Below are 26,738 nucleotides of genomic sequence, written 5' to 3'. Positions count from 1 at the left end.
ATCATTGAGAACATCTGGGTTCTCTCTTAATAAGCACTGAATATTAGACAGACACACCATGCACCCCTAGAATGAACTGATGAAACAGATCCATTTTAAGGGACTTAAAGAATGCTTCACTAAGGTGTTTTTTCCCCTACCTGCTTTCTAGCTGCTGGAACCGGTGTGTCATCAGCTGTTTGAGCTGTACCGGAGCTCTGAAGACCGCCTGCGACGTTTCACCCTGCAGTTCCTGCCTGAACTCATGTGGGTTTATCTGCGGATCACTGCCAGCAGGGATCGCCAGAGCAATGGCTGCATTGAGGCCCTCCTCTTGGGTATCTACAACCTGGTAGGTGTCACTCCTGTGGTCAGAGAAGGTGGTGTTAGAGGCATGCTGTAAGATCAATTACCCACTACAAGGTTATATTAATAGGTGAGTCCATTAGTAATTTGGCATGTCAGATATCTTTAGGCTTTCCTGTGGGGGCACCTCAAATTCCTAGCTGCTTCTCTTCTCCTCCTCGGAGTCCATGTTGACGTTAAACTTTCTTCACTGTCGGCAGTGAAGAAAGAGATTATGTGGACTTTTAGGTCGGAGTTAATCGCCCAGTTTTAGAGAGACTTTACAGACACTAAAGTAAAAACAAATTTTGGAAGGTTTTTTTAGCGGAAAATTCCAGAATTAATGTAAATCATCAGTTAACTTTAAAACTAACAAAGGATGGAAATTTGTCAGGTTTTGCTGTCGTTAAACTTTCAAGGTGACCTGTAAGGAAAACATTGCTAAATGGATCGTCCTGAAGGAAGTTGCATCACCAGGAAACACCCTTGAGGAAATGTGCTAAGAGCAAAAGATACCCAAAGACCCAGCTCCATGTCAGCCAGGGCTGCTAAGGGGCATATTCATGAATAATTTATTCCTCTGTGTCTGTACCTCTCAACACACACATACAGACGTGCAGCACATGCTCACAGATGTCTCCATTGACGGGCGCGTCCTGATAAGCAGCCTTGCTCTCAGCAGTTCTGTCAGATGTCCAGAGATAGACTGTTAGCCAGCGAAGGGCAGCACAAGTAACCTACAGTCCAGTCAAGGAGAACTTGAGATGTTAACATGATAAGGACTACTTAAATTGTTAAGGAGGAACATAAATGGGAAATACTTCAATTGCAAAGTGGTGAGAAACTGCTGCTTCAATAAAACACATTCAGCTTTTCTCTAGCATATAGTTTTACACTTTTGCGATGGAAGGGAAGCATGGGTACAAGCTAACTTTTTCCTGTTTCTAAAACACAACGTTGTATATCAAAATGAATAAGGTTTATTTTTTTTGCTGGGATTGTGTCTGGTGGAGATAATGATGCATAACTTTTCAAAATTACATTATTTTGAGGACTACCATAGGCTTTATCGCACATTAATCATATAAAACTACAGCAGACAAAATGCTGGCAGATATTTGATTTGGTATAGTTCATTAAATCCAGCAGTAGAATGATTATACACTGCTCAAAAAAGTGAAGGGAACACTTAAACAACACAATATAACTCCAAGTAAATCAAACTGTCCACTTAGGAAGCAACACTGATTGACGATCAATTTCACAGCTGCTGTGCAAATGGAAAAGACAACAGGGGGAAATCTTTGGTGATTAGCAAGAAACACTCAATAAAGGAGTGGTTCTGCAGGTGGGGACCACAGACCACTTCTCAGTACCTATGCTTTCTGGCTGATGTTTTGGTCACGTTTGAATGTTGGTGGTGTTTTCACACTTGTGGTAGCATGAGACGGACTCTACAACCCACACAAGTGGCTCAGGTAGTGCAGCTCATCCAGGATGGCACATCAATGTGAGCTGTGGCAAGAAGGTTTGCTGTGTCTGTCAGCGTAGTGTCCAGAACCTGGAGGCGCTACCAGGAGACAGGCCAGTACACCAGGAGACGTGGAGGAGGCTGTAGGAGGGCAACAACCCAGCAGCAGGACCGCTACCTCCGCCTTTGTGCAAGGAGGAACAGGAGGAGCACTGCCAGAGCCCTGCAAAATGACCTCCAGCAGGCCACAAATGTGCATGTGTCTGCACAAACGGTTAGAAACCGACTCCATGAGGATGGTATGAGGGCCCGACGTCCACAAATGGGGGTTTTGGTCACAGCCCAACATCGTGCAGGACGCTTGGCATTTGCCAGAGAACACCAGGATTGGCAAATTTGCCACTGGCGCCCTGTGCTCTTCACAGATGAAAGCAGGTTCACACTGAGCACATGTGACAGACGTGACAGAGTCTGGAGACACCGTGGAGAGCGATTTGCTGCCTGCAACATCATTCAGCATGACCAGTTTGGCAGTGGGTCAGTAATGGTGTGGGGTGACATTTCTTTGGAGGACCGCATGGCCCTCCATGTGCTCGCCAGAGGTAGCCTGACTGCCATTAGGTACCGAGATGAGATCCTGAGACCCCTTGTGAGACCATATGCTGGTGCGGTTGGCCCTGGGTTCCTCCTAATGCAGGACAATGCTAGACCTCATGTGGTTGGAGTGTGTCAGCAGTTCCTGCAAGATGAAGACATTGAAGCTATGGACTGGCCCACCTGTTACCCAGACCTGAATCCGATTGAGTACAACTGGGACATCATGTCTCGCTCCATCCACCAACATCACGTTGCACCACAGACTGTCCAGGAGTTGGCGGATGCTTTAGTCCAGGTCTGGAAGGAGATCCCTCAGGAGACCGTCCACCGTCTCATCAGGAGCATGCCCAGGTGTTGTAGGGAGGTCATACAGGCACGTGGAGGCCACACACAATACTGAGCCTCATTTTGACTTGTTTTAAGGACATTACATCAAAGTTGGATCAGCCTGTAGTGTGTTTTTCCACTTTAATTTTGTGTGTGACTCCAAATCCAGGCCTCCTTTGGTTAATAAATTTGATTTCCATTGATGATTTTTGTGTGATTTGGTTGTCAGCACATTCAGCTTTGTACAGAACAAAGTATTCAATGAGAATATTTCATTCATTCAGATTTGGGTTTTTAAACTTCAGGACAGTTGAGCTTCTGAAAATGTTTAAAACTTTAGTAAGTTGAATTATTTGACAGTGAGGAGGATGCTTTATCCATTTGTTTTGAGACTGTAGCCCAGATGAACAGTTGTAACTCTTGCTAAAAAGTTTTAGTAAATAAAAATTAAACAAAAAGAAAAAAGATCGATGTTTTGTTGTTATAGTCGACAAGCTATGGCATCCCTGCTTGACACTGACAGACGTCTTTTGCGTTTATCTTAATTTTGTTTTAATTTAAAGAAGAGATTATAAAAGAAGCTTTTTTTTTTTTTTTGTTCAATTTTTCCACACAGGAAATTGTTGACAAAGACGGCAACAGCAAACTTCTTTCCTTCACAATCCCATCTCTGTCGAAACCGTCAGTATATCATGAGGTAAGACTCCGGCTTGTCCCTGTTCTGTCTATATTAGGAACCACCTTTCCTATATTGATGGTACTCCTCTCTTTTGATACTGGCTCAACTAGGACTCTGTACCCTCATTTCATACACACTTTGTTTGTCCCTTGTTCTTTCCTTTCTCCATTTAATACCCTTGTACTTAAACTATTGCATCAGTTCCTTTTTTTTTTTTTGTAGTTAAGTATTTTCATAAACTTTGAAGGTAAATACATATCATTTAATTGTGTCCTGTATCAACTTAATTTTGTCTCTGCTCTTGGGCCAATTGACTCTAATGAAATACAAAAGAATATGACTTGTGATCAAATCGGAATAACTCTGAAGCCACTACTCCACACTGACCACAAACAACACAAATTCATCAGGATTCTTTGAATTTTGCAACTTTTCTGGTGCAATTTGTGACGCCCTAAGATTCAGTTACAACACAGGTATGATAGAAAAAGAGAAATCGTGAGATTTGCCTTGATTCCCACAAATATTGTCAAGAATTCAGTACAATTTACAACAAAACATCGTAGGCAGGGATGAACTGATGCATAGTTGGCACGAAATGTCCCATTACAGAAGGCTCTGTGTCGTAAACTAGTTTCTGTTTTCCTCATCTGCAAAGTTACTGAATGGCTGAGTTGTGAAATGATAAGCAAATGTTCACTTTCTCTGCATCCTTTATGTCTTATCTCTTCACCTTCTGAGTGTCCCAATGCTTTTAAACAAAAGTAAGAAAATATAAAAATAAAATATAAAACATGTTTGTTTATTAATTTGAATCTGAAAGTAGAGACCTTTGACAGGTTTATTAACTGACTGACTGATTCAACTTTTAGATCAGCTAACAGGTCGTAGAAGTTCAATAACACAAAGTTTAACAGAACATGTTGACCCAGGATTATTTAGGGCTATTGACCAAGCTTTCTGTCCTTTTTTATCAACCTAAGAACACAGTGAATGTTTTTCACGCAGTATGTGTCTGTGATTGTGTGTGATTCGTGCAAAAGGCAATTTATTGTAGTAATTACAAGCTTCTGAAGCTCCTCCTTCCATAACAAGAGAATGAAGAAACCATCGAGGAATGTGGAAACAGATGAAGGATCTGCATGAATCACAACAAGACTCAGATTATAGTGCTGGTCTGAATGTCATGTGCCCTGATCCATGTGCCAGGACTCCATTAGCATGTTACTCATCTGTCCTCTCTTGTCTTGTACAGAAACACAAGACACTCAGTGTAGCTCATCATCTGCATACCTCCAGTATAAAGTGGTTTATCACGCATTTCTATCACACAGTCATCACGTGCGTCTCTTCCTCTTTCCGTTGCCGTCATGAAGCAAACATTTAAAACTGGCCAATTTTTTCCCCTCAGTGCATAGTAACAATATGTAGTCTTTGTGGAGGTCACTGTGGTGGAGATGAAGGTCAGGTCTATACATGCATGGCTTGTAACACACGGCGGTAGGAGGAAATAACCCACCAGCATCCTGCCTCAGCACCTGTATAATTGACTCATGACTCCAAAGGCTATCCTAAATATTTAATTGAATGTATCTTAGCCTCATTACAGCACTGTCCTGCATCGGTAAACACATTAGTAAAGCTGGATGGAAGCAGGCAAAGTTAAATGTTTCATGGAGGAATCAGTAAAGGGAACCCTTAGTTAGATGAATGAAACTTAATGATGCTGTCAAAACGTATACTGGGCAGATTTTCCCAGCAGTCCGGCTTAAAGGAAACGCAAAGTTCTTGTTTAATGCTGTGTCATAAAGAGACAACATTGTGGGAGAATAAGGATGTTAAGTAAAAGTTGAATGCACCCATTACCAGTGGCATCTGATTTAATTGAAACTACCTTCTTTTTCCTGTTCAGCCTTCTAGCCTGGGGTCCATGGCTCTGACTGAGGGAGCGCTCTGTCAGCATGACCTGATCAGAGTGGTTTACAGCGGCCTCCACCCTCAGAGAGAAACTTTCACTGCACAGAACAGGTTAGGAACTAAAAGGAAGCAGCTTCTAAGGCCAGAAGAACCACGTCTGGAGAATGTTAGTTTAGATTTGCACAGCTTATCCTAATTTAACTTTTTGTTGTTTAGTTTAGCTTGATTTATTTTAGCTTAGCTGAGTTTATTGTCTTAAATCAATTTATAAATGTTGAATGTTCAGATGTTGAATGAAACATCTCTGAAATGATAACCTGATTATAGTGCACTAGTTTACAAACTGTGGACTCTTTTGTTCTCTGGTCATCTTAAGTAAACATGTTGCGACAACAAATCCTGTCCAATTTCAAATGTTAAATTCAGTATTTTAAAAAAAATGTTTGTACTTTATTTAATCAAATATTGTTCTTCAATAAAGCCCCTTTTAAGATGATCAGATCATAATTCTGGATGCCCATTCAGCCTCTTTATCGCAGCACTCTGTAAATGTAAGATCATTTTTGGCCGTTGCATGCTTTCTGCTGTTATGGATGAATATTAATCTCACTGATATATACGAGTAATCCTGCCAAAAACGAGTTCACCGCTGCACTCAACGGAGCAAAGAAACATTTGTGACTCTATGCTAAGAGACAAACAAATGCAGAGATGACCGTGTTAGAGCAGTACAAATAAAACTGGCTGACCAGCATGGTGTGACTACAAAGAACATAGTGTGACAAACATAATGAATATATTTGAGCAAGGGCTGGTCTCTTGGCTTCTTTAATTATCCATGTGTTTGAGCAGGCCTGAGATACACAGCTCTCGAGGAGTGTCTGTTCCTTAATTCAGTCTCATTGCTTCTCTGCAAAGCCCTTTCCTGTTTCTTTATGTAAAAGCCAATAATTAGAACTTGATGGGTTTTAATTTTCCTTTGTGTATTTTATCCTAAGCTCTCAGTAACATTGTTCTCCTCTCATAACCATTCTAAACTCCGCAGCCTCTGCAGATGTTAGAGTTAAGTGGCGGCTTGGAAAGGAGCTTCACACACACTTCTAAATCCTGTACAAGTGTTGTGCAGATTTAATGTTAAACTGTTTAATAAAGCAGCATCCTTGTTTGCACACATAGTTGACCTTTATAATGCAACAACACTCCAGTTGCATGTTTTTTTCTTTTATCTTTATACCAAATATTGCAACAATTAACAACAGATACACACTTTGTTCTGATTGTGCACCTCTCCTATTGTGCGTGTGTTGACAATTAAAAGGAGATAACTGTAGTTTTAAAACCATGTTTCTAGAAATGATTCACTTGATGATAATTAACCACTAAAGTAGCAGTTTGTTTGGTGTTCAATTTAACGGCTCATTAAGTTCATAGATTGCTGTAGCAACCTGGCATATTGAAATAATTTGAATATCTTTTTTAAAAAGATTCAGTATTTTTATGCTTCTGTCTCTTGTCGTTGCAGGTTTGAGGTCTTGTGTTTCCTTATGCTCTGCTACAACTCTGCTGTGGTCTACATGCCCCTTTCTTCCTATCAGGCCATCTGCAGGATGAGTTCACGGTAAGAAAACCATCTGGAATTCATGCTCCTCTTGTTCTTTCTTTACTCAGTTATTAACCGTAGGGTTCAGTCTCCTCCCTTTCATTGCAGTCATTAATTTTCCTCTGTTTCTAGCTACAGAAGTTAGAGAAACTTTATGAAGTCAGGAAAAACATCTGTGCTGTATTTACCATCTTAGTCCAATCCCTCCCCAGGGTGTGTGTATGTGGCTTCCCCCGGCAACAACAGAAGCTTTGGAGAGAACCTTGCAACCGTGTCCTACTGGACCCCGAGTTCATGGTGCAGATGCTCACTGCCGTTTACCACGCTATGTACGTATCTGTACAATTTGTTACATATTCATCAGTAAAAATTGCAAACAGTTACACACATTTAGTTACCGTGATGCGTCAAAGTTGCTAAGTAGATCCTGGCTTAAATTCAACATTAGTCTATGTTTGGACTCCTGGCAAACTGAAAGTCAGTTTTGTTTGCTCTGTTGGAGCTTAATGTTAAATCCTGATGGACATATTTTGTTTTTTAGTAGCAGATCATTCAGCAGGTTATCAACATTTATCTATTATGTATTTGGTAATCAGCAAGTAGAGTTACATAGATGTTCAGCCACAGCTAGCATAAGAGCAGAAGAGTTTCTTATCTTCCAGAGTTTAAACACATTTTCCAAAAATTAAGAAAATAAAATAAAATAATAGTTCTGTTTACATTCATTCTTATGGTGATTTCTACTCTAAAACTTTTAGATGTTTTCCTTCTCCAACACAGAGGCCTGTTTATTTCATTCAAGTTGAATCTGGATTATTGAAGCAAGGAAACATAAAACATGGGAGTTTAGTGTCTCTCAGAGACTTATGCTGGAAAACCCTAAACTACTGATCCTGCTTTCTTAAGATTTTTGTTTGTTGACATAAATTTAGGAGTGTAAAAAATATTTACACATGTGTATAGCCTTGTTTTAAAGCTGAACACATGCAGAATGTCTATGGGTAGAACTACGTGCACAGACCTAAGGTCCATTGTGCAACTTTAGAAAGTGACACCAAAAGAGACTCTTAGATATCACTAAAGTCTGCTATTTAAGGAAGGTTAAGGTTCCTTATTCAGCTACAGTGACCATGGAGAAAGACAAAAGGACAAAGGTTTGTCAGCATTTTTCAACACTTAACTCAATAACTCACCTGGAACAGTTTCAAGCTGAATGTAAACACCTATGGTACTGGAGAACATTTAGCTATGGTCAGAATTAGCTTTATCAGCCAAGATTGTGTGCACAAACAAGGAATTAAACATTGGTTTCAAGCTCTCCCATCGTACAGACATTTAGAACAAAAATAGTATCTTTAGAGGAAATAAAGTATAAATAAAGGAAATAAAACTAATGAAAAAAGAAACAAAAATGTTTCTTTTGACTTTAAAACCGAGGTACGTACTGAACCGTGACTTTTATGTCCCGTTACACCCCTATCAAAATGCAGGTGGCTCAAATAAACACCAGAGGCTTGCAAAAGAGTGACATAGAAGTCAAGAAGATGTGGGTTTATTGCAAGAAATAGCTAAATATTCATTAATAATATTGCAATCCCAAGATTTTCCAGTCTTGTGCAGCCATACATGTAACGTTTAATTTGATCAGAAAAGTTGGAGGTGAGATTTATTCTCAGTTGGACACAAATTGAACTTGAACAAATGCTCTGGGCCCCGTTTTATTGATTGAAAGGAAAGAACAATGCCTGTTCTCTTCGTTAGGCACTTCCCCGTTAGGCATAACTTCAGTAGACAGGAATGAGTTTTTAACATAAAAAGCAGGAAGGGCAGAGAATTTCGGACAGCGGTCTGGCCGGCTATAGACGTGACCCAGGGTTATGCAGCCTCAACCAACCTTAGACGGCGTACTTTACAATTAGCAACTGACAGACAGTGGAGATGCTCGGCTGTCTTGTTTAAAACTGATCTGCCAGGTTGTTTTTCATGCAGAATGTACCAGAAAATGTAGCACAGGACGTTACATGCTCGCATCGTACTATGACAAGTGAACACTGTTTACCTGTATCCCACTTACACTCACCAGCCACTTTATTAGGTACAACTGCTCGTTAATGCAAATTTCTACTCAGCCAATCACATGGCAGCAACTCAATGCATTTAGGCATGTAGACATGGTCAAGAGGATATGCTGTAGTTGAAACCGAGCATCAGAATGGGGAAGAAAGGTGATTTAAGTGACTTTGAACATGGAATGGTTGTTGGTGCTAGACGGGTTGGTCTGAGTATTTCAGAAACTGCTGATCTACTGGGATTTTCACGCACTACCATCTCTAGGGTTTACAGAGTTGGGTCTGAAAACGAGAAAATATCCAGTGAGCGGCAGTTCTGTGGGCGCAAATGCCTTGTTGATGCCAGAGGTCAGAGGAGAATGACCAGACTGGTTGAGCTGATAGAAAGGCAACAGTAACTCAAATAACCACTCGTTACAACCAAGGCAAGCAGAAGAGCATCTCTGAACGCAAAACATGTAGAACCTTGTGGCAGATGGGCTACAGCAGCAGAAGACCACACCAGGTGTTACTTCTGTCAGCTAAGAACAGGAAACTGAGGCTACAATTCACACAGGCTCACCAAAATTGGACAATAGAAGATTGGAGAAACATTGCCTGGTCTTAAGAGTCTCGATTTCTGCTGTGACATTCAGATGGTAGGGTCAGAATCTGGCATCAGCAACATGAAAGCATGGATCCATCCTGTCTTGTATCAACGGTTCAGGCTGGTGGTGGTGTAATGGTGAGGGCGATATTTTCTTGTCACACTTTGGGTCCCTTAGTACCAATTCAGCATCGTGTCAACGCCACAGCCCACCTGAGTATTGTTGCTGTCCATCCCTTTATGACCACAGTGTACCCATCTTCTGATGGTTACTTCCAGCAGGATAACGCACCATGTCATAAAGCACGAATCATCTCAGACTAATTTCTTGAACATGACAATGAGTTCACTGGACTCAAATAGCCTCCACAGTCACCACATCTCAATCCAAAAGAGCACCTTTGGGATGTGGTGGAATGGGAGATTCGCATCATGGATGTGCAGCCGACAAATCTGCAGCATCTGTGTGATGCTATCATGTCAATATGGACCAAACTCTGAGGACTTTCCAGTACCTTCTTGAATCTATGCCACAAAGGCAGTTCTGAAGGCAAAAGGTGGTCCAACCCAGTACTAGCAAAGTTTACCTAATAAAGTGGCCTGTGAGTGTATGTTGTCATTGACACCAGCAACCTCTAACTCTAATAGCTAGCGGTCGACCAAGGACAAATGTTTTCTGCTGTACAAATAGAAATTCACAGAGCAGGTGAGCTTTTCCCCCTACGGCCACAACTGTTAAAAAGCTGATTACAGCTCCTCAAGATGACAGGTGGTCCTTGCAAACGCCCCCCTTGATATAAGGGCTGGATGTTCGGTAGCACTGGGGTGGAAGGAGAGTGATTTCTGCCTGGTCACCCCTGTGGGGTTTCACATCAGGAACCAAAAGATCAGAGCTGTCCATACCACTAAAAGTAAAGTTAACAGGATTTTATGTATGCATGTGTGAATGAGCGGCTCTCCATGCTGTGGCTCACCACTGTGCCATCCAGAGCTCAGCGGCGCATGGAGGGCAGATAAGCCTGAATCCATTGCTCCACATGCAGAGGGACCTTGGCACACACTGAGGACACTGTAGGATTTAGGATGATATGTTTGCTAATGCTTTGCAACAGTGATGCTACGTGAGAAGAGAATGAAAGATCTGCAGGGATATCAGATCATCAGGGTTTAAAATAAAAGGAACAAGCATTGTTTTTGTATGAGATTGAATTTGTTTTCTGGCCCCTTTTCAGCCGTGACTACATCAGACAGTCTGTTCCTACCTGCCCATTCTTTCCCATTCATTTGATCTCCAGTTTAAAGGAAGGCCCCTAAGCATTTATTCCTCTCATTGTGATTGTTGCTCTTACAGGATCGGATCAAAGACTTCAGCTGCTCCTCACTTATTTATCCTTTTTTTTTTCATGTGTTTTGCATCTGATTTGTAACATAATTACAACAGTGTTTTTAGTTTGTTGTGCATTTTTCTCTCATTTCTCTCAACACAATTCGAAAAATTATCATATTCTCCAAAGCTATCGACAGCTCCTCATCTTTGTAAAATAAACAGTGCTTCATTAATTTAGCCTATTAAGAAACAATCTCTTAGGAGATTTTATTTAGCATGGCCTTGAGGGGGGGAAATCCCCTTCCTCTGTTTTTGTAGTAAATCAGTAATGACAGACTGTAACCTTGCTCACATGCTTAATCTGCAGGAAACTATAAATAACGAATAAAAGTTCAGGGGATGTGAGACAGACATAAAAGCGAACATGTGAGAGTCTCTTGTTTCCTCTAATGAATGTACAGCAAGATGTTAAACGACCATGTTGGTGTTTTTGATGTGCAGATACAATGGAGAGTGGGAGATGGGGCGAGAAGCTCTGGAGGATATTGTATACAGGGCCCAGCTGGAGCTTTATTCCCAGCCTCTCTTGGTAAGTCTGTCTCAATACAATTTACTTTGTTATCCCAAGACAAACAGGTTCCGTTTAAATACAATTCTATCACATCCATTTTGATCCGTATTAAATCAAGATGCTATTACAACCTTCAGTCCAGATTAAAATCCATACTATTCTATTTAATTTGATAATTTAAGGGGACTTTGCAGCGATCCTTCATTCTGGGCACACATTTGGTGATAATTTGAAAGGAACCACTCCCTTTTCACAGGAAAACAAACCTTGAGAAGAATCAGGTCAGTATGAGTAAACCGAAGGGGGTTGAGGGGACAGGAGTCACAGAAAAAAGCAACAGAATCACTGGGTCAGAAGTACTTTCTAGGAGAAAACCTGGAGCGAAAACGCAAAGCTAATAGCAGCAATAGGTTTGATAATGGGTTTTCTAGGAAGGAAACACAGCTGAACACAGAAGCACAGACCCAAGAGTATTTTCTATCAAAAGTACTATTTTACCTGAAAAATACAAAGTTAATGGAGGTAATGGCTCAATCAGTGGCTGTGCCTGGGGAAATATTACAGATACACACAGGATCACTGGGCTAGGAATACTTTCTATGGGGGGGACCCCAAAATCTACAAAAGTATGGGCAGCAATGGCTCCATCAATGGTTTTATCTCAGAAAGAAACACAGCGAACTCAATCACTTGAGCCGAGAGAACTTTCTGTACGGAAAAAAGCAGCCAAAAACCCACAAAGTTAAGTGTTTCAAAAGCTTCCTAAATTGCTTTTTCTGGGATGGAGACACAGAAAAAAAGAAAAAAAACCACTGGCCCAAGAGTACTTTCTATGGAAAGAAGTAGTTAGCAATAGTTGACTTTGTCTTAGAAAGAAACCCAGCTGAAGACAGAAGAACTGGACCAGACGTACCTTCGATGGGAAAAGAAAACAAAGTGTACCTTTAGTTAAAGTCAACTTCATAAATGCTGTTTTATTAGGAAAGAAATAGAAGCATTGGGCTGAGAACACTCTCTATGAAAAGGGAAAACAGCCCAAAATAACATTTATTCAATGTAAATCCATAGGTGTAAAGTATTATTTTTTGCATTTCTTTGTAAAGCATTGCTCAAATTGGCACCGGTATAGTTGTATGTTTGTGTGTCCACCTCAGCTGGGGAACGCCATGAAAAACTCTCTGCCAGATAGCGCTCCCGAAGCGCCGCGGGGATGCAAGGTGCTTCAGGTGGAGGTGACCCCCACCATCAGCCGTATATCCATCTCTGCGATCACCACGGCCTCCATACGGCGCCACCGCTGGAAGAGAGAGGGTAAGACTAAAGCCTTGGGAGCTGTAGGGAAACCTGAACACATTGAAGAAAGCTGCAGGAGAAACCTCAGTACTTGGCACAGCAGAACAGATCTAGCTTTAAAAGGAGCACATTCGGTCATGATCAAGCTGTGAGCTTACAGTCTGTCACTTCCTTCCGATTTACGGAAGGCCGCATGAGGGGACTGTTTGGTGAGAAATGACTTCTCTGGTTTTTCTCCTCTTCAGAGAAGTAAATTTTTCCTCTGTAAACTGGTCGCACCATTAGAGTAATTTTAATGGTGTTTTGTGTAGTTATTGTTTGTAGTTGTGCTCATATAGTCTATGTTGAAGTGCTTGTGTTTCTCATTGCTCTCTTGCTTTTTTTCTGTTTTTTCTTTGCTTATTTGTCTTGTCAACAGCCAGAAAATGGTGATAAGTTCCTGATTTTCTTTATTTAAAAACAAAATTAGAAAACTAAGACTTCATCTGTGCCCCGGAGGGGACCCGCCTGAGCTGAAGGTTGCTGCTAATAAAGACACACATCTCCTCATCTGTGTTGTTGACTCCCAGATTGTTTTGACTACTCAACCGATGCAGAGTTGACCGTCACCGTCAGTCCTCCTATCCTCGTCCAACACCACCATCTCCACGACCCCCCCAGGGAACCGGCAGCTAAAGAGGATAGAGGAGGGCGGCATCAGAGCCTCCACGGCAGCAGCAGCATCATTCCCCCCATCACACTCGAGGGTAGGGGACAGGGCAGCCACTGTTAGGATAGAGGGTCTCTGGAAGAGGTGGCCCCTGTGATCTTCATCCTCCTGATCTTCCTCCTCTTCCCACTACCCCTCCTCCGCTCGAGGCGGTTAACTCTGCCGTTCCTGTCGTTGCTATCACCTCACTTCCCCAGAGTATACTAACTCATCCAGCCTATAAGACCTTCCGTCAAAAAACCTGCTACTACCAGACCTCTACTTTCTGCTGCATTTACTTGTGGAAGAGTTGCCTATTCTGGGGTTGAAGGAAGTGTTGCTACTGGCCGTTTTGCATGGGCCCTTCATCATGTTGCACTATTTCTCCTCATCATTCCTTCAACTTCAGGCTGCTCCCCTTGTCACTCACTGAGCCAGCAGCTCGAAACCTCGTCTCAGGGCTGTCTAAGCTCTCTACCTCTGATAATTGGTCCTTTTAGTAAATGCTTTCTGCTGTTTATGAATATATACATATGAGGTGTTTTTTTTTTTTTTTTTTTAACTGGCACTTAGGCCTTGACATCTTGTGTCTGTTCTGCCCCTTACTGAGTCTGAAAACCCCAAATGCATTGAGTTTCAGGCCAGCAGCAGCAGCCATCTGTTATCTGTGTTCCTCAGCTCAGTGAGTGAGAAAGAGCTCTGCATGCACACATCTCAGTAAGCTTCAGTAATTTCAGCTAAAACACTAAACCTTTACATCCCCGACTTGGCCAAATTAATTAATATCGTCTACTATTTAAAAAGACAAAGATGAATCCAAAGCCAGAATCTTACGGCCCGTTTTGTCTCATCATGTGTGTCCATCTTCCTTCCTGGTCTATTTTAAATAGCTTGAAACCTCAGTCAGACCACTTCCTTGCTCAAGGTCAGTTTTTGTCTGAGCGCCATCTAGTGTTCTTCCAGTGATCTTTCACTGAACTCAGTGCATCTTTGGGGAAAAATAATCCTGTAACATATTTCATTGTTTGGAAATCTGATGAGCCACCGTCTGTGTGTAATCACTGGACATTTCCTTGCATTATTTACTTTGGGGCTGCAGTGCTTCTATGTTGGAAACTATTCCTGATTTTGCACGTTTGCATTCATTTTGTACCACATCTTGTCATTTGTGTTTTGATTGTCAGTCAAATTAGATTTATTTGTCTTCAAAGCAAGCTCAAAGCATATTTGGGTTACTTCATCTGTTGTTGAAAGGGTGCACTTCTACATCTCTTAAATGACGGTGGGCTTTCAGGTTTAAATCTAGAATCAGATTTCAATTAGAACTGTAACAAAACATTCCTAGCTATTCCTTGCAAAAGTATTCACACCCCTCGACCATTGATGCTCACAGATGCTCTCCATCCTCTCTGAATGAGTTTGAGTGGAAAATGTCTCCAGTTTCTAGACATACAAAGCTGGTAGACGCCTCCACCTAAAGAATCACAGCTGTGATTGCAACAGAAGCTGGATATACAAACCTTTGACTCAGAGGGACTGAATACAAATGAACTATAATCCCATTATTCGTCTTAGAATGAACATTTTTCTTCTTTTGATGGTCACATTAAATCCTGATACAAATACATTCAACTTTGTGTTTGTGATGTGATTAAATGTGAACAGAACAAGGGGTATGAATTATTTTCCAGTGTGCTGTAGGTAATAAACACGGCTGTGAAAAACTAAAAAATATTTGTCAGAACCGCGAGGAAATCTTTTCACAGTGCTCTTCGTTTCATGACTTGATTCAGCATTTAGCGATGAAGCACGTTAAAAATAAATACATTGGAACATGAGTTTAAGAATGAAATATAACCATCTTGATCTGTAGCCCCAGCAAACTGTTAGAGGGTAGAAATAGTCCAAATGTTGTTTATGGAGCTTATACTCCAGAACCTTTTACTTTGGGTTTAGGTCGGCCTGTGGAGTGCTTTCTGTAGGTCTTGTGGGCTGTCAGATCTGACTGGAGGCCTATTGTGTTCGGGCTCACCTCAGGGCTCTCTACGTGTTGGCAGGTTCTGCTCGGCTCTGCCCGGCCAACCGCAATGATGCTGTGGAAGAAACGAGGGATGGGGAGAGCATGCGTCTTCGACCTCATGTTATGTGCATGCCAATCCAGACCTTTTTCTTCTCAGCTTTCCTTTTCTTTTTTGTGCTGTCTGCGGTTCCCCCCGTTGTCCAGTTCTGCTTGTTCCAGTGATGCATGATGGAGAGAGAGAGACAACCAGTCTCGTATGTTTGACAGGCTTTACCCTGCATACTGTATTGCCAATAATGTGCTTGGTTTTCTAACACGGTTTATTTGTTTTTGTTGTTGCTTCTTTTTTTTCTTTCCTTTTCAGCTTTCATTGTTGGGACGTAAATGGATTATTGATGTTTTACTTTATAAATGTCTTCAATTCGATATTGCCTTTTTAAACTTATCAGAAGTAATTAACTGAGGGCACAAACTGTAGATCAGATCTGAGCTCAAACATTCTGTCACATTAAAGTTAGTTCTGCAATGAAAAATAGACAATGCTTTGAAAAACCCCTTTATTTAGTTAATAGAGGGACTAAACCCCAAATCAAATGTGTATATACAGATAAACTGTATATACTGGGTCCCAGGTGTGCTATCTTTGTTACTATGCTATTTTTTTGTTTTTTTTGTTTATTTCATGTAAACTTGTTTAATTTTGCAATATTAGTTCTAAAACTGTCTTAGTATGTACCAGGTGTAGGAGAGTTAGCCCTGCTGCTGCTCGCAGGAGAGGAAATGCTGTCATAAATATGAAATTCTCCACTTTTAAAAACCGCAGATATCCTTGCCTTCTTTCCAGGTTTTAGCCGCATGTATGATTCGGTGACGTAGAGTATAAGGAGAAGACAATTTTAGCAACTTAAACATTTAAACTGAGAAGTTTTAACTTGTGTAAAATACATGCTTATAGATTTGAGGTCGGTAGTTAGGAGCAGGGGCATGTTTGCTGATCTGTTGCTTGACTTCAAAAGAAAATAATCTGTTAGTGGAAACTGAGGAGGTCATCTCAAAATGAATGTGTTTAATGTATCTGCAAGACATTTCTGTGCCTCTATACTTTAGACCACGCCTGCACACAATGTTGGGTTCCGTGTTTTCTTTTTCATATCACAGAAGGTTTTTTTCCCCTCATTCTAAATAAACTTAAGCCCTTAAAATACCAGTAAATTGATGCTTCATGAATCTGAACATGGAGCTTTCATCTTTTGATAACGAAAGCTTTTGCACCAAAGAAGCAGCCGATTTTAGAACAATTACTGACTTCATGTTGCAATTTTTACAACAAATTTGGGTTGTAGGGCATTTTTGTTTTTGTGTGCAGAAAACAATTTAGTCTGAGAATCTTTTAATATTAGGCCGTACTAATGATCCAGTTTCCAAATTATTTGTAGTTTTTTTTCTCATCTTCTCCAGAGTAGCCAACGCCACATTAATTAAACGTTTAAAGCCGTTTTTTTTGTAAAGCTTCTGCCTGCAGATACCACTTTCAGATGATTGAGATTTTTCTTCTTCTCTAGAACTAGGAATTTATTAGCTCCTAATTGAAGATGTTTTTGATATCCTCCCTGCCATGAGCAGGTATTAATTGTTGAAATTAGAGGGCAATGTTACACTGTGCCTGTTGGAGAGCAGTTGCTGTAAAACAGGATCAAACTGTTTCCACCCAAAGACTAAATTATTATATTATTACAGAATTTACTACCTATATTAGTGACCAGTGCGGTTAGCATTACTAAAACAGCATTATCGTTGTGTGTTCCCTAGAGGAATTAGATCAGAAATTCCCAGAAGGCTGTCAACATTTCCACATCCAACAGAGGCTGTGGAAACTTAAAAAAGATGAAACAGCAACTTTGTTGTACTCTATTCACCCTTCCTGTTATCTGTTGGTAGTGTTGCCCTCTAGCAGGCTGACTGAACCGCAAACATGTTTCCCAGTGGAACCTCTGACCTCTTCAGTCAGTAGCTGGTTCTACACTGAAGTGTTGACAGCACACCTGTCAGGGATGATGAGTTCACTGTTCAGAAAAAGATTGGGTTTTTAAGTTTTAAAACAGACAGACCAACAATTTCTTGGTGCACATTCAGTTTTCCCATCTTAACTTTAACATGAACCTCACTAATTCTGCCTTTTAAAACGTAAAATTATTTTCAAAGATTCACCTTCTCTGATTGCTTGTTTTTTACTTTTTTGAATTACTTGGTAAAATTACATTCCTATCTTTGCATTTCATCATTTACATATTTTACAGTGTACCAGCCAGCATTAGGAGGATTTTAGCCAGCAGGATAATGTTAAGTAAAAGTCTTGTTAGAACATTCTTCCTTTCTTGACATCTCTCACATTTCTATTTTTTCTGTCCTGCCCTCTTTTCTGCATCGTGGCTTTTGACCTCAGATGCTGACGGCATGAGCGGCGGGGAGGATTCCTTCAACATCAACGATCCAGACGAAGGCTTCTCCTCCGGGGCGTCCAACAGCAGCCAGCCCAGCGGCACCAAGACCGGTGGCAGCGTGGGGCCGAGGGGCGGCAGCCTGAACAGCAGCAGTAGCAGCATCAAGAAAGCCATCACAGCTCGCCTGTCCAGGGATAAGGAGAAGGAAAGGGTGCGAGAGAGGGAGGCAGAGAAACAGGAACTGTGTTTGGATCAGCAGGCTGCGGGGACGAGGCTTCGCCAGAGGCAGCAGTCCCCCCCGGGCAGCATCAGCTTGGACGCCATCCATCTGAGCCCCATAAAGAAGCACCTGAGCTTCCCTGCGGGGCACCCACTGGTGCGGACTGGCAGCGCCTCCTCTAGCAAGTCCTTCGACTGCATGAATCTGAACTTAAACGGGGGTGAGGACGAGCGAGAGGAGGCGGCAGGAGGCTCCGACAAGGAAACTGGGCCCTTACTGGGGGGCTCCCACCACCACTCCACTGTCAGCCTGCAGGAGGAGCACCTGAACAGGCCGGAGGAGTCCCAGGCCCTCCTCTCCCCCGGAGCCCCTCTCACTAAGCAGTCACGCTCTCCCAGCTTCAACATGCAGATCATATCGCAGGTCTAATGTCCAGCGCAGGGAATAAGAAAAACACACAAATAATTTATTCAGTTTCCTCCACAACCTCTATTATGGCAACCTGGTCTGTTTCTGTGTTTATGAGGTGGAAAAAAAAGATCTCCAGATCTCTGGAGCTTTGTCTCTACCCTTCCAACATCTAATAAAGCTTGACTCGCTGTCACAGTTGGTCGGTCCCTGAGAAAACATGAAAGGATGTTGATGACTTCTCCATCACTGTAATTACAGTCCCTCAAAACAAGCTGAGCTTTCCACACACAAACTGTCCTAATAGGGAGGTGATAAGAAGGATTTTAGAGGTAAAATCTCATAACATTTCAGATTATTTGAGTTTCTGACTGAATCAGTCAAATCAATCAGCAATAACATGTCGCTCATGTGGAGAAAAGTGGGAATTATTCCCCTTTTTTTGTTCCCCTTTCATTCCTGGGCTCCTGTGCAATCATTCCTGCTGACTTCAGTCATAAACGGTTTAAACAATCTCATTTCTGTTCCTTTTCTAATCAGTTTAAATAAAGAAACTTTTAAGATTGTTCTTAAACCAAACTTTAATGTGGTATAAAAGGTTTGAATTGTCTCACGTTTTTTAACTGGACAAACCTGAAGAAATCCTTTCTGTGCAGCTACACGAGCAGAGACTTCAGTCTGGTGTGACTTCATTTTTAAATCTGAAGCTGAATCTTGCAGGTTTGTGTGCAACAGTAAAGACAATGACTGTCTTTTAAGTTGGTTTCACAACTTCATCTGAATAGCAACTAGTTTCCTCTTTGTTGTGACTTTTGTGCTGGTTGTTTGCTGCCCTCTGGAGGCTTGTAGCAGTCACTGCGTTTCCTTGTCGTCATTAGCATTGTCTCGTTTTTGTTCTACCTCATTGTGTGCTGAAATACACGTCTGCCAGTCAGATGCAGGATTTATCCACTGAAGCTGATCTGACCAAAATGGTTTCCCATTTCGACTCTAAATGTGTGTAATCATGAGGGTTTGTGTCTGAATTTCTTGTCTTTCTGTTCCAGCTCAGCTGCAATACAGGCCACAGTTAGACTTCAGGTGTTCCTTTACATTAAGCAGATTAGTTTAATTCCTTTTTTCTGTTTTATGTAGTTGTTTTAAGTGCAATTGGTTTTCTGATCCTTGTGCTGGGGAGTTTTTCTCTGCTGTGAAATGCCTGCATCTGCGCATTGTGCTTTTCTAGCCTTGTGTAGTGTTTCCTGCCCAAGCAGAGTGATTTTTATTTCACTTTTTTAACCTGGTGTGCTTGCCTCTGCATGCGTAGTGCCCTGCAAGCCACCGCTTTTTCAGATGCACGAAGCAGCCAGCGAGCGAGCCAAACCCGAATCTTGTCCTTGTCTTAGCCAGATGTGCCATTACGCATCCTCTCCTAACAGATATATATATTTTTGTTGTTGCTTCCCAGGTGTCTTATATCAAATGCCTGATTGTTTTTCTGTTTACTGGTCTTATTTTAAAGTCGGGGTTCATACACTTGGCTCGGTGTGACCTTAGATGCAGCTACTTTTTTTATTTTTATTATTATTTTAGAAGCGAGTCTTGGTCAGTACCTGCAGGACCTTGCAAAGGTATTTTTACCCCTTGAACCTTTTCACATTTTGTGTTACAAACTCAAATATCAATCTCTCTAAATAGTTTTTTTTTTGTTGAAATACAAAAGTAGAGTATAATTGTGAAATGGGAGGAAAATTATAGCTTTTAACAATCTTCACAGTGAAATTCTGAAAGGTGCGGTGTGCATTTGTATTCAGTCCCTATCTGGGTTGATTTTCAGAACCACAATTTTGTAAAGTGTATAAGTGTACCTACAAGCTTGGTGCATCTAGAGACTGAACGTTTTTCGTCAGATTTCTGTTGGATTTAGGTCTGGACTTGAACTAGACCATTCTAACACACACCTTCGCCTCAGCCTTTTTCAGCCTCTAACAGGTCTTCTTTCAGTATTGCATTTAGCTGCTTCCATCTTCCCATCAACTCTTGCCAGTTTCCCTGCTGCGGCTGAAAAAAGCATCCCCACAGCATGATGCTGCCACCAACATGTGTCACTGTGGGACGGATGTTAACAAAATTCACAATTATGCCCTATGTTGTGTTGGTCTGTCACATAAAATCCCACTTACAATAATTGAAGTTTGTGGTTTAAAATGTGAAAAAGCTCAAGGTGTTTGAACGCTTCTGCATGGCGTTGTATATCTGCTGTGGATGTAAGCTGTTGTATAGCCTGAGGATTGACTGGTCATTGTATATAAATCTCTCACATCGATGCTCCTGGTGTGCTTGAAGTCCTCACAGTTGCTCGTCCTACGTGTGCGTTGTCCATATAGAGCCTCAGCTCTCGGCTGTTCTCGTGGAAGAATAGGACTCTGTGCTTTTTCACCTGCGTGGGTAAGCTGTCATTCCCGTGACGTGTGACCCAGGCCCCCATTTTTGCTGTATTTTCGGCGTGAGTCCAGTGGCACCATTTTTGCTGTTTTTAAAACCAGTGATGTGTTCACGTCTTTAACGAGTGTCGAGGTTACCCTCAGTCATGGTGGGGCTGTACGTGTTGACTTAGAGTAACAAATATCCCTCAGTGTGTGGTGTTATTTGCATGTGATCAGGATGGAAAATGAACACCAGCTCGGGACTGTCAGTAAGGTCCATAAGCTTCAATAAGTCCAGGTGCATTTCCAATAAAACCTCCTTTCTGTGTTTAAAAAATAACTCATTAGTTTATTGATCAGTCCCCGCTGCTGGATGAGAAAGTTCATTTTCCTTCCTGCATGTGATAACTGTGGGCTTTGTGTTCATACAGTTCAATGCACTTTAACACATCCAACTCTCTGAAGATAGTTATTGAGATGACATATATAGATGTGCAAAATGTGTATACACTCAGTGCAGGGTTTTAGTCTCTTGAAAGTAGTACTTCTATGGGATTCCTCATCCAACACAAGGCTATTTTTGTTAAAGTCTGAGGGTACAGCTATTTATTCTATATTTTTTGTTTTAAAACCAAAAGAAATGTAAAAAAAAAAAAAAGAGGTTGCGGGGACTTGGAAAGATCTCAGTAATTTCTAAAAAATAAAAAGCCACAATAAAAAAAAAAAAAATAGCGGCACCAAAATTTCTGTTCTTGACGTCAGAATTGATTCTATGCAACATTTTTCCCCCTTTTTTTCTTAGTTATATTTTGTTGTTCAGGCTCTTACTGATCTGTATCCTGTTACCTCTCGAGGACCATCCCTGCAGAGAGAAAAGCCACAGCCGGATGGTGGGTTGAGCTTTCCTGTCAGCCTGCTGCTCTGTGGCTCGGGTCGGTTTATAAAACGATTAGTGATGATGAATTGTATCCACACGCTTCAATGGAGGCCTCTGGATAACATTGTAGTAATTATGATGTACAAATGGAGAGAAAAAGACTTATTTTAAAAATCTTGTAAATAGAAAAATGTATAAAGGTTAAAGCAAGATAAATATAAATATAAGTCATGTAGACAGAGATGAATCTGTATATTGTTGAATAAATATTGTGCTGTAAACAAAATGTGTCGGCTTTTTGTGTCAGCAGTAAAATATTGTCTCCCAGTTTTATAAAGCAGTTGACGTCCCTGAACCAACTTCTCCATTTAAGTGTCACTCCACAAAGGAAAGATATTGCAAACAGCTGCTTCACTGCTAAAAGGGAACGCAACATCCTCCATGTTTTTTGGCAAAGAGGTGTTAAATTAATAAATTAATTTAAGAGGTGTCCATACACCTCTTAAATTAAAATACCATTGAAAGTTAATGTATTTCAGTAAATCAGGTTAAATAGTGAAACTCATTAGATTTATTATTTGTTCATAGTGTTGTATCCAAGCATATTAATGTAAGGTTAATTGGAAAAGTATAGAAAAAGGTGCACAATCAGCAGGCATAACCACAACTGAGACAATTGTAAAGCTCGCAAGAGCCACAACACACAGACATATCCAGGACCTGGGCTTCAACTGTTTCATTCAAAAGGGTCTCCTTACCAGAGACACTGTCAGAAGCATCTTCTCTGGGGACGTTGGTCTAAAGTTCTCTTTTCAGATGAGATGGCATGACTGTGATTGATTGTCCAGCAAACTGGCCTTACTTAAACCACAAAGAGAATCTATGGAGTGTTTTTAAGAGGAGGACCTGAGACACCAGAGCCAACAATGTAGAAGACGTGTAGCAACCTGGGCTTTCTGAACACCTCATTAGAACCACAGGCTGGTCACTTCCATGCCATTTCATGTCAAGAGGATCTGCTGCAGTTGAAACCGAGCATCAGAATGGGGAAGAAAGGTGATTTAAGCAACTTTGAACGTGGCATGGTTGTTGGTGCCAGACGAGCTGGTCTGAGTATTTCAGAAGCTGCTGATCTACTGGGATTTTCATGCACTACCATCTCTAGGGTTTACAGAGAATGGTCAGAAAACGAGAAAATATCCAGTGAGCGGCAGTTCTGTGGGCACAAATGCCTTGTTGATGCCAGAGGTCAGAGGAGAATGACCAGACTGGTTGAGCTGATAGAAAGGCAACAGTAACTCAAATAACCACTCGTTACAACCAAGGCATGCAGAAGAGCATCTCTGAACGCACAACATGTAGAACCTTGTGGCAGATGGGCTACAGCAGCAGAAGACCACACCAGGTGCCACTCCTGTCAGCTAAGAACAGGAAACTGAGGCTACAATTCACACAGGCTCACCAAAATCGGACAATAGAAGATTGGAAAAACGTTGCCTGGTCTGATGAGTCTCGATTTCTGTTGTGACATTCAGATGGTAGGGTCAGAATTAGGCGTCAACAACATGAAAGCATGGATCCATCCTGCCTTGTATCAACGGTTCAGGCTGGTGGTGGTGGTGTAATGGTGTGGGCGATATTTTCTGGGCACACTTTGGGTCCCTTAGTACCAATTGAGCATCATGTCGACGCCACCGCCTACCTGAGTATTGTTGCTGACCATGTCCATCCCTTTATGACCACAGTTTACCCATCTTCTGATGGTTACTTTCAGCAGAATAACGCACCATGTCATAAAGCACAAATTATCTCAGACTGATTTCTTGAACATGACAATAAGTTCACTGTCCTCAAATAGCCTCCACAGTCACCACATCTCAATCCAATAGAGCACCTTTGGGATGTGATGGAACGGGAGATTCGCATCATGGATGTGCAGCCGACAAATCTGCAGCATCTGTGTGATGCTATCATGTCAATATGGACCAAACTCTCTGAGGAATGTTTCCCGTAACTTATTGAATTTATGCCACAAAGGATTAAGGCAGTTCTGAAGGCAAAAGGGTGTCCAGTACTAGCAAGGTGTAACTAATAAAGTGACCAGAGAGTGTAGATAGATGTCTGGGGCTTAAATACCCCTGTTAGGGTCTGGGTGACGGATCAGACAAAAAGCGGTTCAAGACACCTTCATGAGGACCACAAAAGCGAGGCACATGACGTCGCCCGGTACAGCGGAGCTGGGGCGCAGCATCTGATCCTGATTTTCCTGATCACCCTTAATCCTGCTGTGGGGCTGTTTTCACCTTTATCGCCTTCAAAATGTTTGCTTGATATGTTGTTTCCCTCAAGAAATGTCAGTTGTACAAAAAAAAACACGTAACATTCCACAATTTCATTACTTATTCATCAAAGATGAGCCCAAAAATAGCAAAGCTGTGTGTGAAAAATTGGCCTGGATGTTGGTGGTTCTGCATCTCAGAAGGAGGTGTGGTCTCTTTGTAGAGCAGGCTATAGCCTTTCTGTGGCACTCTTCAGTTTCCTGGGCCAGCGTCTCCATTGGGCACCATGGTGGGCAGGGTGGTGCATTGTGGGGTCTGCTTGGCTGCCTAGCTGGCACTAGCGGTTTTGGTTTGTTTGTCTATAGAAGGGAGCATGTGCCTATAGTAAGCTTGCTGGGGGTTTGCATTTGGGTCCATTTGGGTCCCTCAATGTTGGTGTGGGGCATATTTTGTTGCTCTGCAGGCCTGGTTGTGGCTGTGATTTATTGCCGCGCTGGGGATGTTGGGGACTGGGCGCTCTGTTGGTTCTGCGGCGTGGGTTCGGGGGTATTTGGGCATGTTGATCATGTGTCCTCTCTTGTGCCCTATTCTGGTTGTGCTGGTTCAGCTGGTTCCTCTTCATTGGAGATCAGTGGCTTCTTAAGTCGGCGGGCAAGGTGCCGGGGCTGGGAATTGGTGTTTGAGAGGGTTTGGGTGGTTCCGAGGGGGCTGGCAGTGTTGGTCCGAGTTTTCAGTCAGTTCTAGGGGCTCGGTCCCCATCCCTAGCCTTGCGCTCGGTGGATGTGCCGGTGCCTTCCTCCTGTGGCGGAACTTAGCAAACGTGGGGTCAGCTGTGGAGCTGGCTCCGTGGGAGAGCATGTTGCCCCCCAGTCTTTTCTATCCATCCCTGGACACCTCCTTCTGCCTGCTCCATCACACTACCACTCAAGTAGGACCTTGTGGTGCAGGTGTGTCATTGGAGTGCGGGGAAGGTTTTCCATCTCCGCAGTCCCATGGCAGCCTGGGCCCCAATTTTATTGTATAGCTTAGACTCAAACTTATTACATTTTCTTGACATGCACATGCATGTTAATGCTGTCTGGCGAGGGAGTGGCTGTGCCGGCCCACCTTTTTGTTTTGTTTTTTCTAAATGCACTCTTCAACAACATGCATCAACACCACTGTCTGGAGGGTGGCGTGAAGGGATCTCGTGTCTCTGGGTCATGGCTGACGGCGGGCAGATCTGGGGCTCCTCACATCCGCTATTGAATATTATTATTATATATTTTTTTTTAAAGAATTTCTTTTGGCACTAGAGGCCTTTATTTTTGATAATAGGCAGACAGGAAGGAGGGGGAGACATTCGGCAAAGGTCGGCGGGTCCGGGACTCAAACCCGGGACGGACGCTTCGAGGACTATAGGCTCTATACAGGTCCTTCTCAAAATATTAGCATATTGTGATAAAGTTAATTATTTTCCATAATGTAATGATGAAAATTTAACATTCATATATTTTAGATTCATTGCACACTAACTGAAATATTTCAGGTCTTTTATTGTCTTAATACGGATGATTTTGGCATACAGCTCATGAAAACCCAAAATTCCTATCTCACAAAATTAGCATATCATTAAAAGGGTCTCTAAACGAGCTATGAACCTAATCATCTGAATCAACGAGTTAACTCTAAACACCTGCAAAAGATTCCTGAGGCCTTTAAAACTCCCAGCCTGGTTCATCACTCAAAACCCCAATCATGGGTAAGACTGCCGACCTGACTGCTGTCCAGAAGGCTACTATTGACACCCTCAAGCAAGAGTGTAAGACACAGAAAGAAATTTCTGAACAAATAGGCTGTTCCCAGAGTGCTGTATCAAGGCACCTCAGTGGGAAGTCTGTGGGAAGGAAAAAGTGTGGCAGAAAACGCTGCACAACGAGAAGAGGTGACCGGACCCTGAGGAAGATTGTGGAGAAGGGCCAATTCCAGACCTTGGGGGACCTGCGGAAGCAGTGGACTGAGTCTGGAGTAGAAACATCCAGAGCCACCGTGCACAGGCATGTGCAGGAAATGGGCTACAGGTGCCGCATTCCCCAGACCTGGGCTACAGAGAAGCAGCACTGGACTGTTGCTCCGTGGTCCAAAGTACTTTTTTCGGATGAAAGCAAATTCTGCATGTCATTCGGAAATCAAGGTGCCAGAGTCTGGAGGAAGACTGGGGAGAAGGAAATGCCAAAATGCCAGAAGTCCAGTGTCAAGTACCCACAGTCAGTGATGGTCTGGGGTGCCGTGTCAGCTGCTGGTGTTGGTCCACTGTGTTTTATCAAGGGCAGGGTCAATGCAGCTAGCTATCAGGAGATTTTGGAGCACTTCATGCTTCCATCTGCTGAAAAGCTTTATGGAGATGAAGATTTCATTTTTCAGCACGACCTGGCACCTGCTCACAGTGTCAAAACCACTGGTAAATGGTTTACTGACCATGGTATCACTGTGCTCAATTGGCCCGCCAACTCTCCTGACCTGAACCCCATAGAGAATCTGTGGGATATTGTGAAGAGAACGTTGAGAGACTCAAGACCCAACACTCTGGATGAGCTAAAGGCTGCTATCGAAGCATCCTGGGCCTCCGTAAGACCTCAGCAGTGCCACAGGCTGATTGC

At 42.2% G+C, this 26,738-nt stretch overlaps 1 protein-coding gene across 5 annotated transcripts in view; it reads left to right on the top strand.

Moving 5' to 3' along the window:
- Positions 1–22,101, top strand: part of LOC124870919 (protein FAM126B-like) — a 58,521-nt gene extending 36,420 nt beyond the window's left edge. For 4 of the 5 annotated variants that reach the window (XM_047369778.1, XM_047369779.1, XM_047369777.1 and 1 more), the window contains 9 exons: positions 152–331; positions 3,336–3,416; positions 5,311–5,426; positions 6,838–6,933; positions 7,128–7,244; positions 11,399–11,486; positions 12,623–12,779; positions 13,331–13,507; positions 17,913–22,101. In XM_047369778.1, the coding sequence (XP_047225734.1) occupies positions 152–331; positions 3,336–3,416; positions 5,311–5,426; positions 6,838–6,933; positions 7,128–7,244; positions 11,399–11,486; positions 12,623–12,779; positions 13,331–13,507; positions 17,913–18,559 (1,659 nt within the window). In that variant the 3' untranslated portion in view covers positions 18,560–22,101. The remainder of the gene's footprint in view (positions 1–151; positions 332–3,335; positions 3,417–5,310; positions 5,427–6,837; positions 6,934–7,127; positions 7,245–11,398; positions 11,487–12,622; positions 12,780–13,330; positions 13,508–17,912) is intronic. The other variant, XM_047369781.1, reaches the window with a different exon arrangement.
- The last annotated feature ends 4,637 nt before the right edge of the window (positions 22,102–26,738 follow it).

Source organism: Girardinichthys multiradiatus, chromosome 7, assembly GCF_021462225.1.
Source record: "Girardinichthys multiradiatus isolate DD_20200921_A chromosome 7, DD_fGirMul_XY1, whole genome shotgun sequence".
Classification (NCBI taxonomy): domain Eukaryota; kingdom Metazoa; phylum Chordata; class Actinopteri; order Cyprinodontiformes; family Goodeidae; genus Girardinichthys; species Girardinichthys multiradiatus.
The sequence above is the reverse complement of the archived record's forward strand: the minus strand, read 5'-3'. Positions and strand labels throughout refer to the sequence as shown.